Source organism: Sturnira hondurensis, unplaced genomic scaffold, assembly GCF_014824575.4.
Source record: "Sturnira hondurensis isolate 20B ecotype Veracruz unplaced genomic scaffold, ASM1482457v3 Scaffold0022566, whole genome shotgun sequence".
Classification (NCBI taxonomy): Eukaryota; Metazoa; Chordata; class Mammalia; order Chiroptera; family Phyllostomidae; genus Sturnira; species Sturnira hondurensis.
The window spans coordinates 5,759,327-5,774,820 of record NW_028095197.1 but is presented as its reverse complement, the minus strand read 5'-3'; the positions used below and the strand labels follow the sequence as shown (position 1 = coordinate 5,774,820).

Genomic DNA, 15,494 nt, shown 5'->3' with positions numbered 1-15,494 from the left:
GAGGAAGGAAACCATGTAAAAATCTGGGTAGGAACATTCTGTGTGAAAAGGCACAACTAGTGAAGACGTGAACAATTGTTTTTTTTTTATAGAATAAACTACTTATTGGCATATGAAATATAGTAAGAAGCAGTCAAGGTTTGGTTTTAACATTTTATTTTGAAATAAATACAGTTTTGTATAACATTCATCTAGATCACCCAAATTTCAAGTCTACAACATTTGCTTTACTATTTTCTCTCTGTATGTACATATTGTTTTTCTAAAACCTTTGAGTATAAATTTCAGACATAATGTCATTTTACCCCTTAATATTTTAGTGTGTGTCTCCTAAGAAGAAAAGATATTCTCTTGTAGAGCTACCTTAAAATAATAGAGTCAGAAAATTACTCTTGAGACAGTGTAAAAGCCTTATTCAGAAATTTTTATTTATCTTGCTAATGTTTTTTTAGCAGTAAAAGAAAACATTTTGGTCCAGGATCTAATATGGGAACACACATTGGATTTTGTTGCCCTGTCTGTTCTAGATTGAAGTTGTTCTTCAGAACAGTTCACCACTCTGGGAAGGTCTTTGTCTTTCATGCCCTTGATGCTTTTGAAGCATATGGGCTCTTATAGAATGTCCTTCAGTACCAATCTGAGAAGCTTCCCCATAGCATTCAGCTTAGTTATTTTTGGGAGGAGTACCACAAAGTGACCATAGCTGTAACATGATGTAGGTTTATCCCGTTACTAGTGATGTTAGCTTTTATTTAAGGAAGGTGGTTTCTGCCTAGTTTCTCTTTTGTAAAGTTACAGCCCCTCCCCCTTTTATAAGTACTCTGAGACTTTGTAACTATCCTTTTTTTAAATCAGACTTTCATTCACTAGTACATCAGACTTTCATTCACTAGTGTTAATATTTTTTCTGAAGTAATTTTTGACACATTTATAATCATACTTTCTTGCTAAGGAAAAAGCTAATATGTATGGAATATAAGGGTGGATTCTAAACTTCCTTCCTCACTGAATTCCAGGAGTATTTTGCTGTTGTCAATTGTCCAATTTATGCTGCTTAGGGCCAGGAAGGTGTATTCCTACGTCTTTGAGAATATAATAGATAATATAAAGATAATCCTTTAATATAATAATAACTCAGGGACAGAGAGTTACAATTTGCCTGACTCCCAAGCCTCTCAGTTACAGAAGCTGTAGAGATGCTCTGCTTTGAGGTGGGCTGAACAGGTCTCTGGGCATGGGGACAGCTCATAGCAACAATTTTTTATCACTGAACCAGCTTTGACTATTTGGGAACTTTTGGTCATACAAAGAACATTAGAACTAGTCATGAGTCAGAGTGTGCAGTGGTGAATTAAAAGTACATGTGCTTTCTGGGTGGGTTTGGCTATCATTAAAGCCCTCTTTATAGTCTTGTGAAGATAAGGGAAGGGGATTGCTTTCTGTCGTCCTAGATGAGTGTTGCTCTCCCACTGGCTTGGCTGTTACTACGTGGCACCAGTGGGGAGGGATGTCTGCAGTTGGTTGATTGTCCTGAGTTTTGGCTTTTTTTGAGGGAAATGAACACCTTTTCTATTCTGGCTCTCAGTTTAAACGATTGAAAACTTGAGCAATCATAAACTATAGATGTAGTGCAGAATCCCTAGAGAAAACTGCTAGGAGAAAAGATACAACGTTTGTCATTATATTGGTTTATTTTTTAAGGTGATCTTTTTAAATCTTGTTTTTGTCTATTAAAAGACCCTGGGTCTTAATTTTGAGCTGTTAGGTGAAAATAGCTGTTTGTACATACAAAACAATCTTACTGGTAACATTACTAGCCAGGGGAATAGGAAAGAACAATTTTGTTATCTTGCTAAAATTTGGGTTCAGTTTTTTGAAAAATCTTAAGACATTTGCCTTGTTTGTGGTTAATACTTGAATGCAAATATTAACTATGTCCATGTAGCCAATACTGACTTTTCTCAGAGGATTTTCAAGATTTTTTGAATTATTCATCTTAGGATATGTATTTCTTTAATAAAATTCTTTCTCCTCTTTATGCACATCTTGCTTTCTAGCTCATGTATTTAGATATCATTTAATGATTTCTTAGCAGAATCCCATTTTAAAATTTTGCTGATAGTAATATTTAACCACTGTTAGTACAGTTTGTCACATGCATACCATTCTCTTGTTATGGGTGCACATGAACCTACTTGCCAAGGGTAGTTGTGTTTTCCTTTTGCTTTCTTCCTTGGTAACTGTTCATTATAACAAAGAAGAAAATATTCTTTTTTTTTAAAGATTTTATTTATTTATCTTTAGAGGGGAAGGGAAGGAGAGAAGGAGAGAAATACCAATGTATGGTTGTCTCTCATGGGTCCCCCACTGGGGACCTGGCCTGCAACCCAGGCATGTGCCCTGACTGGGAATCGAACCGGTGACCCTTTGCTTCAGAGGCCTGTGCTCAATCCACTGAGCTACACCAGCCAGGGCCCTTTACTATATATTTTTCCATTTTCTTTAGTCCCCTTATACCTCTCCTCTCAGCAATCACCACCTTGTTGTCCATGAGTCCTTTTTCATTTTGCTCAATCCCTCCATCCTCTAACCTCTCCCACCCCCCACTAGCTGTCATCTGTTCTCCACCTATGAGTCTGTCTCTGTTTTGCTTGCTAGTTCAGTTTGTTTATTACATTCCACAGATGAGTGAAATAATATATTTATCTTTCCCTGACTGCCTTATTGTTCTCCACATCCATCCACACTGTCACAAAGGGTGAAATTTTCTTCTTACTTACAGCCAAGTAGTATTCCATTGTGTAAATGTCCCATACATGTTTTTTTTTTTTTTTTATTTTAAGGAAAGGGAAGGAAAGGTTTATTTAAAACTATACAGACTTAAAGCAGTGACCCAATGTACCCATTAATATATCAAANCATGTTTTTTTTTTTTTTTTTATTTTAAGGAAAGGGAAGGAAAGGTTTATTTAAAACTATACAGACTTAAAGTAGTGACCGAATGTACCCATTAATATATCAAAGTCCTTTAGGATAACCACAGATGCCTACAGTGCTTCCTTCTCCCCTGCCCAAATTCGGGGTACCGTATCTCACTCAGGAAAAGAACCACACGTCTATGTTTCAGGTTGCTGCCATTGTCCAGTGGGTCCCTGTCCAAGCAGGATCTCCAGTTAATCCAAAGTCTTGTGGCACCTTCTCATGGTCCACTGGCAAGAGTTCTTTGTACCCATTTTTCCAGGCAAAGTCTCTCCTGCTTCCCAGGCCACTCGGCCCAAGGAAGCACCCCAAAGCTGCGTGGGCCTCTTCTACCAGAGCTGCAGGGGTCTGCAGTCTGCCAAAACTGTGTGGCGCTCTCTCCAATGGCTGCCGCGTCTGCATTTAAATCCCCGCGCCAGTCCTCCTTTGCAGCCCCATTTCTGACTCCTCCTACAATCGGTTACATCTGCCAGGACTCCCCTCCCATACATGTTTTATTCCCTCATCTAATGATGGACACTTGGGCTGCTTCCATGTCTTGGCAATTGTAAATAACACTGCTGTGAACATAGGGGTACTTGTATTCTTTTGAATTACTGTTTTGGCTTTCTTTGGATATATTCCCAGAAGTGGGATGGCAGGGTCAAAAGCCATATCCATTTAAAATTTTTTAGTTATCTCCATACTGCTTTCCACAGTGACTGCACCAGTCTGCATTCCCACCAACAGTGCAAAAGTGTTTGACAACATGTCAGCACTTATTTTTTTGATAAGACCCTGTGTTCATTCATATTCTCTTGAGTGGAATTGCAGGATCATATGGTAATTCTGTTTTTAATTTTAGGAGGAATTGCCATACTGTTTTCCATAGTGACTGCACCATTTTACATTCCTACCAAATGGTGCACAAGGGTTTCAGTTTCTCTTCATACTTACTAGTTATTGTTCTGTTCTTTGTTTTAAGGGTAGCCATCATAATAGATACCAGGTTTCCCTAATGATGAGTGATGTTGAGAATCTTTTTGTGTGCTTTTTAACCATTTGTATATATTCTCGGGAGAAATATTTAAGTTCTTTGCCCATTTTTTAATTGGGTGGTTCATTTTGTTGTGTTGTGCAAGTTCTCTCAGTGTTACTCCTTTGTCAGATATGTGGTGTGCCAATGTTCTACAGGTTGCTTTTGTACTGTGTTGATGTTTGTCATCTATTTTTGTTGTTCGTGCCTTTTAAAAAATTTTTATAGCTTTATTCGACAATCAGCAGTTAGTTTTTATCCATGTTAACTGTTTGTAGTTTGTAGTTTTTTGAAAGTAGTGACAGGGACATAGATGATCAAAGTATAGAGCTTATTTGGAAACTCTTCATCCTCATTACATTTTTTGGACTGCCGCACTGGGATATGGTATGTGACATTCCTTATTCCTTTGCCTCAGATGGCGTCATCCTAGCCTGGTGCCAATGCGGGACATCTGGAGTTCCCATCTCCTTCATGGCAAATTTTTGGGTTTAGTACCCTGGGAGCAGGGTTCTTGAAACCTATTCCACGGGTGTGCTTGTGAATGTTCATGGTGTAGTCACTGGTCATTACTTCATTGATGGCACAGTGGCCCATCTTTTTGGGAGCCATTATGCTAGGCCTAAGTTAGAAAGGATAGTAAGTTTTGATACACAAATCTGATGTGACTTTTTCTTCCTTGCCTATGCCTTTCGTGTCATATCCACCCAATCATTAACTCAGTGCTTTGAAGCTTTTGTTCTATATTTTGTTCTTAGATTTATATAGTTTCAGGTTGTTAAGTCTTTAATCCATAGTCCAGGATTCTGATCAAGAAAGACTAAAGAGTTGTTGAATAAAGTTTTCTGTTCTTGCCAGTGGCCTTGCTTGCTGGCACATGGGTTATTGGTTAAAGTCCTAGTATTAAAAATGGCATTTAATAGTATAGTACTACCAGCTTACTTAGCAGTTTCCTCTTTCTGGTTCTCATTTTATTTTATAGTAGAGGCTTGCAATGTCAAGTTGTTTGTAGTAGCTGGTTTTAAAAGAGCCAGAATAGTTTTCATTTTTATTTTTATGTTTTAAAATACATTTTAATGATTATGCTATTACAGTTGCCCCAGTAATTTCCTCTTGGTTCCCCTCCACCCAGCACCCTTCAGTCCCTCAGGCACCTCCCCACCATTGGTCCTGTTCATGGATCACACATATAAGTCTCTGGCTACTCCCTTTCCTATACCCAACTTACATCCCCGTGGCTATTCTGTAATTGCTTATTGTACTCTTCAGTCCCCTCACTTCTTCATGTATTCTCCCACAGTCCCTCCCTTCTGGCAACCATCAAAACGCTCTCCCTATCCATGATTCTCCTATCCATGATTCTGTCTCTGTTTTTTTTGTTTGCTTAGTTTGTTTTTTAGATTCAGTTGTTGATAGAGATGTATGTTTTGCCATTTTGTTCATAGTTTTGATTTTTTTAAGACTTTATTTTTAGAGAGGGTAAGGGAGGGAGAAAGAGTAGGAGAGAAACATCAATGTGTGGTTGCCTCTCACACGCCCCCAGAAACCCAAGGGAGCTGGGGTCCTGGCTCGAAATCCAGGCATGTGCCCTGACTGGGAATTCAACCAGTGACCCTTTGGTTTGCAGGCAGGCACTCAGTCCACTGAGCCACACCTGCCAGGTCTTCGTCTTTTTCCTAAATAATTCCTTTTAACGTTTCATATAATGGTTTGGTGATGATGAACTCTTAGTTTTTTTCTTGTCTGGGAAGCTCTTTATCTGCCCTTTGATTCTAAATTATAGCTTTGCTAGATAGAGCAATCTTGGCTGTAGGTCCCTACTTTTTAGGACTCTGAATATGTCTTACCAATCCTTCCCAGCCTGCAAAGTTTCTTTTGAGAAAATAGCTGACATTCTTATGGAAACTCCTCTGTAGATAACTAACTGCTTTTCTTTTGCTGCTTTTAAGATTTTCTCTTTATCTTTAATCTTTTGGCATTTTATTTTGATGTGTCTTGCTGTGGTCTTCTTTATATCTGTCTTATTGGGACTCTGTATTTCCTGGACTTGTGTATCTATCTCCTTCACCAAATTAGGGAAGTTTTCTTTCATTGTTTTTTTCAAATATGTTTTCAATTTCTTGCTCTTTCTCTTCTCCCTGTGACACCCCTGTGATGTGAATGTTGTAATGCTTGAAGTTATCTCAGAGGCTCCTTAGCCTATCCTTGTTTTTTTTGGATTCTTTTTTTCTTCTTGTTGTTCTGATTGAAATTTTTTATAATATATTTTATTGATTATGCTATTATAGTTGCCCCATTTCCCCCCTTTATTCCTCTCCACCCTGCACACCCCCTCCCATCCACATTCTTTGCCCCTTTAGTTCATGTCCATGGGTCATACATATAAATTCTTTGGCTTCTACATTTCCTATATTATTCTTAACCTCCCCCTGTCTATTTTCTACCTACCATTTATGCTACTTATTCTCTGTACCTTTTCCTCCTCTCTCCCCCTCCCCTGCTGATGACCCTCCATGTGATCTCCATTTCTCTGATTCTGTTCCTATTCTAATGGTTGCTTTTTGTTTTAGGTGTGGTTGTTAATAACTGAGTTTGTTGTCATTTTATGGTTCATATTTTTTATTTTCTTTTTCTTAGATAAATCCCTTTAACATTTCACATAATAAGAGCTTGGTGATGATGAACTCCTTGAACTTGACCTTATCTGAGAAGCACTTTATCTGCCCTTTCATTCTAAATGAAAGCTTTGCTGGATAGAGTAATCTTTAATGTAGGTCCTTGACTTTCATGACTTGGAATACTTCTTTCCAGACCCTTCTTGCCTGCAAGGTTTCTTTTGAGAAATCAGCTGACAGTCTTATGGGCACTCCTTTGTAGGTAATTGTCTCCTTTTCTCTTGCTGCTTTTTTTTTTTTAAAGATTTTATTTATTTATTTATCTTTAGAAGGGAAGGAGAGAGGGAGAGATACATCAATGTATGGTTGCCTTTTCGTGCGTCCCCTGCTGGGAGTTGGCCTGCAGGGAACTGGCCTGCAACCCAGGCATGTGCCCTGACTGGGAATCGAACCGCGATCCTCTGGTTTGCAGGCCCGCACTCAATCCACTGAGCTACACCAGCCAGGGCTTCTCTTGCTGCTTTGAAGAATCTCTCCTTATATTTAATCTTGGGTAATGTAATTATTATGAGCCCTGGTGTGTGCTTCCTTGAATCCAGCTTCTCTGGGACTCTCTGAGCTTCCTGGACTTCTTGGAAGTCTATTTCTTTTGCCAGATTTGGAAAGTTCTTCATTATTTGCTCAAATAAGTTTTTGATTTCTTGCTCTTCCTCTTCTCCTTCTGGTACCCCTATGATTTGGATGTTGGAACGTTTAAAGATGTCCTGGAGGTTCCTAAGCCTCTCATCATTTGTTTGAATTCTTGTTTCTTCGTTCTTTTCCGGCTGAATGTTTCTTTCTTTCTTCTGCTCCACATCGTTGATTTGAGTCCCAGTTTCCTTCCCTTCACTGTTGGTTCCCTGTACATTTTTCCATTGTTTGACTCAGCACAGCCTTCATTTTTTCATTTAATTTGCAACCAAATTCAACCAATTCTGTGAGCATCCTGATTACCAGTGTTTGGAACTGTGCATCTGATAGGTTGGCTATCTCTTTGTCGCTTAGTTGTGTTTTTTCTGGAGCTTTGATCTGTTCTTTCATTTAGGCCATTTTTTTTTTTCGGTTTTGGCGTGTCTGAGCCACAAAAGGTTAAGTGCCTAAGGCAGGTTCTGCTGAAAGTACTGATGCACCTTACTGACTCAGAGCGTGTAGGGAAAAAAGCTGGAGCAACTCATCCCAGGGTTAAAAAGTCCACTGGCATTCACAGAATTGTGGTTCTTTTGAAGAAAGCATGTTCTTGGTGGAAGGGATCACAGCTCTTTTCTTTCCAAGTTTTCCATCTGCTACATTCCTTCCCCCCAGTAGTAGTTGAATTCTTTTCTTATGTTCCAAATCATTGATTTGATTCTCAGCTTCATCCATTCCACTGTTGATTTCCTGTAAATTTTTCCTTATTTCACTTAGTGTAACCGTTATTTCTTCCCAGGTCTTTTTTATGCTGTTGAAGTACCCAGTGAGTTCCTTGAGCATTCTAATAATCAGTGTCTTGAACTCTGTGTCAAATAGTTTGTTCATCTCCATTTCATTTAGTTCGTTTTCTGGAGTTTTGTTCTGTTCTTTCATTTGGGCCGTCTTTCTTTTTCTCCTCAATTTGGCAGCCTCCCTATGTTTGTTTCTGTGTATTGTGTAGAGCTACTTTGACTCCCTGTCTTAGTAGTGTGGCCTGATGTAGAAAAAACTGCATGTCAGATTGGATGGTACAGAGCCTTATGTAATTGCCGGGGCGGGGCAACTCCTGTGAACTAGGGTGATGGGAGTCTCCGATGTGGTGGGGCAGCTCTGCAGCTGTGCTGTAGAAGGCTCAGCGAGGGCTCAGCAACGGCTCAGTGGCTGCTGCCTGGACTCTGGAGTTTTGTCTGGAAGGAAGCTGGCCCCTAGCACTTGCCTCATGCCAGACAACTCAGTTTCTCCCTGCATGCTCTGATGCCCTTCAAGCTGCTGCCGTCCACAGGGAGTGAGTCCTAGTCTATTGTGGGCCCTTTAAAGAGGAGAGTCTGAGAATCCCGCAGCTTCTTTTGCTGCCCCAACCCCCACACTGTTTTCAGCCAGAAGTTATGGGGACTTATCTTCCCGGCACTGGAACCCTAGGCTGTGTGGTCTGGTGTAGGTCTGGACCCCTCATGCCCGACATCCCCCTCCTAATTTTTATCTACTACACGTGGGTATGGGACCATCTCTTCCATGTCTCCACCCCTCCTACCTGTTTGAACAAGTGTGACTTCTTTAATTCCTTGGTTGTCAGACCTCCATACAGCTTGGTTTTTTGACGATTCTGGGTGATAACTTATTTTGTAGTTTAGTTGTAATTTTTGCTGTGGTTGTGTGTGCGAGTAGGTAAGCTGTTTTTACTTGGTCCTCCATCTTGACTGGTAGTCAGAGCCAGAATACATTTTAATGTAATCTGCCTAAGTTAAGTTGCTACATGTGACAAATAGTATACAAGCAGACAATTTTTTTTCTGCCCTTTGAATCAATAGCTGTGTAGGCAGCTGTGTCTGTAGGGACCAACAGATTGGGTGTACTGGAGGGAATGATGGTGCTATTAGGAACAGTGACAGTAGTTTTTGAGTAGCTGCATATAGGATGGAGTTGGTCAAATTGTAATTGTGTAGGACACAAGTATTATTTTACACTATAATTTGTTTTAAAGGATTTGGACGTGGCAGAGGGAGAGGGGCAGGAAGATTCTCAACCCAAGGCATGGGGTAAGTTTAGTCATCCTGTTTTTGTAGTTATTACCTTCCCCAGTTGTTACTCTAAGGTTTTACTTGTTCTTTTCTATACCAAATTTATTCTGGTGAGTCAGATATTTTCTACACTTAAGGTGAGAAAGTAGTAGAAAGGTAAAATAGTGCAAATGACATGGCATTACAATGGGCCTTACTCAGAGCAGAGTTTTGAGCCCTGACTCTGTTGACATTTTGGATTGGGTAATAGTTCGTTGAGGTGGTGTGGTGTCCTTCTCGTTGTAGGATGTTTAGCAACATCTCTGGCCTTTCCCTACTAGATACTGGTAGCACCCCTTCTTAAATCGTGACAATCAAAAATATCTCCAGACATTGCCACATCTTTCCTGGGAGGGAGGTGCACAATCACTCATAGCTGAAAACCACTGTGTAAGAGTTATGTTTGTAAATCCAGCAATAGTCTTTGAGTGGTAAATAAATGCAATGTTTATGTCAAAGTGATAGTTTTTCTTGAATTGTAATGTTGAATGGTGACCATACTATTATTAAATAAGAGGTATAATCAGTAGTTTATTCACTGTTTCCTACTGTTCTTTTCCTTTTTTGCTGCGTCTAAAACATTAGCTTCTCCTAGACATTTAGAAAAAAGTTTTCAAGCATTTTACATAAGCCTTGTGTGGATCACAGTCAAGAAAGGAAGGGAATTGGTTCCAGGAAAAGCCCTTGGTCTCTCCATACCCTTAGAACAGCACTGGTAGGGGTCCCTCCCCTTAGGTGGTACCTCCTGCCATCCGTTTTTTGCCAGAGCTCCCTGTAGATAAAGGGTGAAAACATTGGGAGCAAACTCTTAAAAATTTAGGCCCCCCCCCCCAAAAGTATGCCCAGCCCAGTAGTTTTAAACTGTTTTGTGGATTTCGCTGTTTACTTTCAAAAACATTATTTGTGATTTTTTTTAAAAAGCTAATGATATCTTAATTAAGTCAGAAAGAAAATTCTGTTGTGAAAGTTTCATAGGTAGTACTTAATTTGGTTCCAGTTAGAACTCCGTGTGTTGTGGAAATTTCGGATTTTAATGAGCCAAAGGGAGAGGTATTGAACAAAACATTTTTGTTTCTTTTTCAAAACATTTATATCTGTTGTTTCAATTTTTTAAAAAGGCTCAGACACAACTGTTGTAAAAGGTTCAAAGCCAAACTTGGATTTTGACTTCAAAAGAAAAGACTAGTTGCAATTTGAGTCTGGATTTAGTTTTCAGGGGGGCTTTTCACAGAGCCCTCATGCTGTCTGCAGTGATTATTTAGCCACACCTGTTTTAGGATGCAGAGGACAGCAATTTAGGGAAATAAGGGTATCATATTGTGTAACAGTGCATGGAAGGTTCCTAGGCAACTCTGCTTTCCAGAAGATCTGTGTCCAAGTAGCCAGAAGAATTCAGCTATAATTAAATAGGAGAATAAAGGTGAGGTTCCTTATAGTGGCTCTTAGAAGAGACAGGACTTGTTTTGAGAAGATGATGTACAGTTAATTTTGTGACCTTGGTGATTGCTTCATTTGCCTTTATTCTTTATTTCAAACCCCAGGACATTTAATCCTGCAGACTGTTCAGATTCTCCATCTATAGATGGGTGTGGGACAAAACCAGTAGTTTGGGAAGCTGCTCAGAATGGTGCAGATGAGGGAAGTGGTAAGTGCCTATTCTTATCAGAGATGTGTTTTAAATGTTTGAGTTAACGTGCACACAAGATGACATCAAAGTGTGCTGGTGGAGAATAATGAAAAACAGCCTGCTGTTCTGCCTTTGAGACTACCATTAGCTTGTTCTTACACCTCCAAAGTCTCTCACTTACAAACCTCATTTCATCATAAGGCATTGAAATTTTTTCCTTTATGTACTCTGAGGAAGAGGTTGTAATCAGTCTGTGTAAATCAGCAGAAATTCACACTCAAATCTCAGTGTGTCAGGGATTTTTTTATTTCATTAAAATTCATTTTCCGTTACAGTCAACATTCAATATTATATTAGTTTCACATGTACAGCATAGTGGTTAGACATTTATATAACTCATGAAGTGATTCCTCTGATAAGTCTAGTTACCCCGTCAGCATGTCAGGGATTTATAGAATTTCTTAAGAAAACCCTTCTTATGGAAAGTACTTAGCATTGTTAATAGTGGACACTAAAATTTGGCCAGATAAAGTGGTAGATGATAGATGGGTTTGAGGCAGCAATTACTTTTGCAAGTTTTTCTGTATCCTGCTGTTTTGGGATTATTTCTTTTCTGAAATTCATGGGTAGATAATTGTTAATTGGGCATGTTTATTTAACAGAAGTCTTTGGAAGATTTGTTCATGATAATTCGTGATTGTATTGATTAAGAAGTAATTTGATACTTCTATATAACACCAACTCTGGTAAAAAAAAATAAGACAGTGTATCACAGAAGCACAGTCAGTGAACTGGAAATTGAAGATTGTATAGAGATTATCAACAACAGTTATAAATGATAGTATGAAAAGACTAGGTAAATTTGCAAACATTGTTAGACTGATCAAGGGAAGGAGAAGCAGCATAAATAATTGGTCGGAGGAATGAGAAAAGGAATATTGATATGAATTATTTATTATAGATATTGAAACATCAACAGACACATACTTTATGGCAGTACATTTTGTGCTAACATTTGAAATTAGTCTCACTTTCAACACAGATGTAAAGTCTTAAGCCAAAATGCTAGAAAACAGAATTCATGAAGATAGAAAAAGGATAATACACATCATAGCCATAGTAAATTTATACCTAGTGTTCAAATTTGTTTAACATTTTAAAAAACAGTCAACTCCTAGATATTTATCCAGGATAATAGAAGAATAAGGTTCACAGAAATGTTCTCTATAGAAGCACAACTAATAATAGCTAAAAAGTAGAAACCATATGTCTTTCAGTGGATAAGTAAAATGTCTGCTATCCATACAATGGAATATCCATTCTGCCATAAAAAAAAGAAGGAGGAAGTGCTGATACATGCTGCAGCATGAATGAACCTTGGAAACATTATTCTGAGTGAAAGAAGCCAGTAGTAAAGGACCATGTATTTTATATTGTGTGACTTCATTTATGTGAAATGTCCAGAGTAGGCAGATACATAGAGACAGAAAGTAGGTTGGTAATTGCCATGAGCGTGGTGGAACCTTTGGAAGGAAATATGTTCAAGATAACTTTTTTTCTTTAAGATTTTATTTATTTATTTTTTAGATAAGGGGAGGGAGGGAGCAAGAATTCTTGAGAGAGAAACATCAATGTGTGATTGCCTCTCACACACCCCTTACCGGGGACCTGGCCAGCAACCCAGGTATGTGCCCTGACTGGAAGTCAAACTGGTGACCCTTTGGTTCACAGGCTGACACTCCCCTGAGCCACAACAGCCAGGGCAAGATTACTTTTTGAAATGATGAAAATATTTTGGAATATATCATTGTAATGGTTGCACAACCTGTGAATATACGAAAAACTGCTCAGTTGAATACTTTAAAGGACGGATTTTATGCTGTGTAATTTATATCTCAACAAAAATGAGTTTTATATAATTCCCTTAACAGAATAAAGGAGAAAATTCTCATTGTTTCAATAAGGAAAGCATTCAACAAAACCAATATCCATCTTGTTTTTTTTTAATCCTCACTTGAGAATAAATTTATTGATTTTAGAGAGAGAGGAAGGGACAGAGTGAGTGAAACATTGATGAGAGAGCAACATAAATTGGTTGTTTCCCATATATGCCCCAGCTGGGGATCAAATCTAGAGCCTTTTGGTATATGAGATGACTGTCTAACTAACTTAGCCACCGTTCAGGGCCATTCTGATTTTTTTAAAAAGCCAGGCAAATCTGGACTACAAGGAAACTTCCTTAATCAAATAAAGGCCATCTATAAAACTTAATGTAAACATTACAGTTAATGGTGCTATGTTGGGTGTTTTTCTCCTGGAACAAGATAAAAGGGCTTACTGTCACTCTTTCTATTACTACTCTACCAGAGGTTTTAGCCATTGTAATAAGGAATAAAGGAAACTCATAGGGGTGGAAAGGAAGGAAAAAAACCTGTCATTTCTGATGATATAAAAGAATTTATAGATAAACTATTAAAATTAAAGTGAGTTTTAAAAGGTACTGCAGGCCCTGGCTGGTGTAGCTCAGTGGATTGAGTGTGGGCCTGCGAACCACACGATCGCGGTTCAATTCCCAGTCAGGGCACATGCCTGGATTGCAGGCCAGTTCCATTCATTGATGTTTCTTTCCTTCTCTCCTTCCCTTTCTCTCTAAAGATAAAGAAATAAAATATTTTTAAAAAAATAAATAAATAAAAGGTACTGCATAGAAGCTCAGTGAACATATTTCTACAAACCATTAACAAAGAGGAAATGGAAAAAAATTTGGTGGCTTCAAAAAACACCAAATGTCTCCCTGGCCAGTGTGGCTCAGTGGATTGAGCACTGACTGGCCTGCGAACCAGGGAGTTGCTGGTTGGATTCCTAGTCAGGGCACATGCCTGGGTTGTGGGCCACATCTGTAGGGGGCACATGAGAGGCAACCACACATTGTTGTTTCCTTCTCTTCCTCCCTCTCGTTCCCTCCGTCTAAAAATAAGTAAGTAAAACCTTTTAAAAAATAGTTTACTACATTAAAAAACCTCCAAATGTCTATGAAGAAATCTAATGATATGCCAGATGATAAGACTTGTAGCTATGAAAACGTAAAATATATAAACTCATACTAATATATAAAATCAAGATTCAATAAAATAATAAGTGAAAGGATATATAATTATATATATATTTTTTATTACTTATCTTTAGAGAGGAAGAGAAGGAGAGAGGGAGAGAAACATCAATGTATGGTTGCCTCTTGTGAGTCCCCTCCTGGGAACTGGCCTGCAACCCAGGCATGTGCCCTGACTGGGAATCGAACCTTGATCGTGTGGTTCGCAGGCTGTGCTCAGTCCACTGAGCTACACCAGCCAGGGCTAATTTTATATATTTTTAAGTCCTACTGTTATGAAGCTTAGTTTTTACTGACTTGCTCTTTGAACTTATTTTTTAAAAGATTTTATTAATTTTTATTTATTTATTTATTTAAATATTTTATTTATTTATCTTTAGAGGGGGAAGGGAAGGAGAGAGGGAGAGAAACATCAGTGTGTGGTTGCCTCTCGTGCATTCCCTGCTGGGAACTGGCCTGCAACCCAGACAAGTGCCCTGACTTGGAATTGAACCAGTGACCCTTTGGTTTGCAGGCTGGCATTCAGTCAACTGAGCCACACCAGCCAGGACGCTCTTTGGATTTATTCATCCGTGGTAGTCCACCACATCAAAATTGTCCCCATTGTTTTATAAAGTGAGGTTTAAACTTGTGATGTGTTTCATGTACAGTAATTACCCTTTTAAAGAGATAAGTGAATCCCAACAAGTATGTATGGTTGTGTAAACACCAGTAAAATCAAGATACAGTGTTTCTGTACAATGAACAATCGCAAATTGGAATAAAAGAAAAAAGCCCAGTACCATTTATAGTAGCACAAAAACATGAAATATTTAAGTGTAAATCTGAAAGTACATGCAAGATTTGTATGTTGGAAATTTGACAAAAATCAAAACAGACCTCAACAGAGGGGTGGATATTCAATGTTTATGAATTAGAAGACTCTGTTACTAAAATATTATTTCTCCCCAAATTGATGCATGGGTTTAGTACATGTTCCATCAAAATCCCAGAAAGTTGATTTTGTGTGTAAATTGACAACTTGATTCCAATATTTTTATAGAAAAGTATAGTAACTAGCATAGCCCAAGCAATTTTTTGTGGGGGGAAAAACACCCAACAAAATTCAAAGACTCAACAGTCATTGATTTCAAGAACTTACTCTGAAGCTATAGTGATCAAGACCTGGAATTGACGAAAGCATAGAGGGAGATTAATTATATAATTACAGGTGTAGAAATAAACCCACAGGTACATGGCTAATTGATTTTGGTCAAAGGTTCAAAGACAATTCAGTGTCTTAAATTATACTGTATACAAAAATTAACTGGAAGTAGATAATAGCTCTAAACGTGAAACCTAAAAGCACAACTTCCAAAGAAAATAGAGGAACAAATCTTAGTTA

General features: G+C 38.4%; 1 protein-coding gene across 5 annotated transcripts in view; it reads left to right on the top strand.

Annotated features, from left to right (window-relative positions):
* Positions 1-15,494, top strand: part of UBAP2 (ubiquitin associated protein 2) — a 137,428-nt gene that overhangs the window by 69,095 nt on the left and 52,839 nt on the right. For 4 of the 5 annotated variants that reach the window (XM_037036191.1, XM_037036190.1, XM_037036189.1 and 1 more), the window contains 2 exons: positions 9,299-9,353; positions 10,916-11,019. The exons of the other annotated variant lie outside the window; for it this stretch is intronic. In XM_037036191.1, coding sequence (XP_036892086.1) covers positions 9,299-9,353; positions 10,916-11,019 — 159 coding nt within the window. The remainder of the gene's footprint in view (positions 1-9,298; positions 9,354-10,915; positions 11,020-15,494) is intronic. 5 annotated transcript variants of the gene reach the window in all.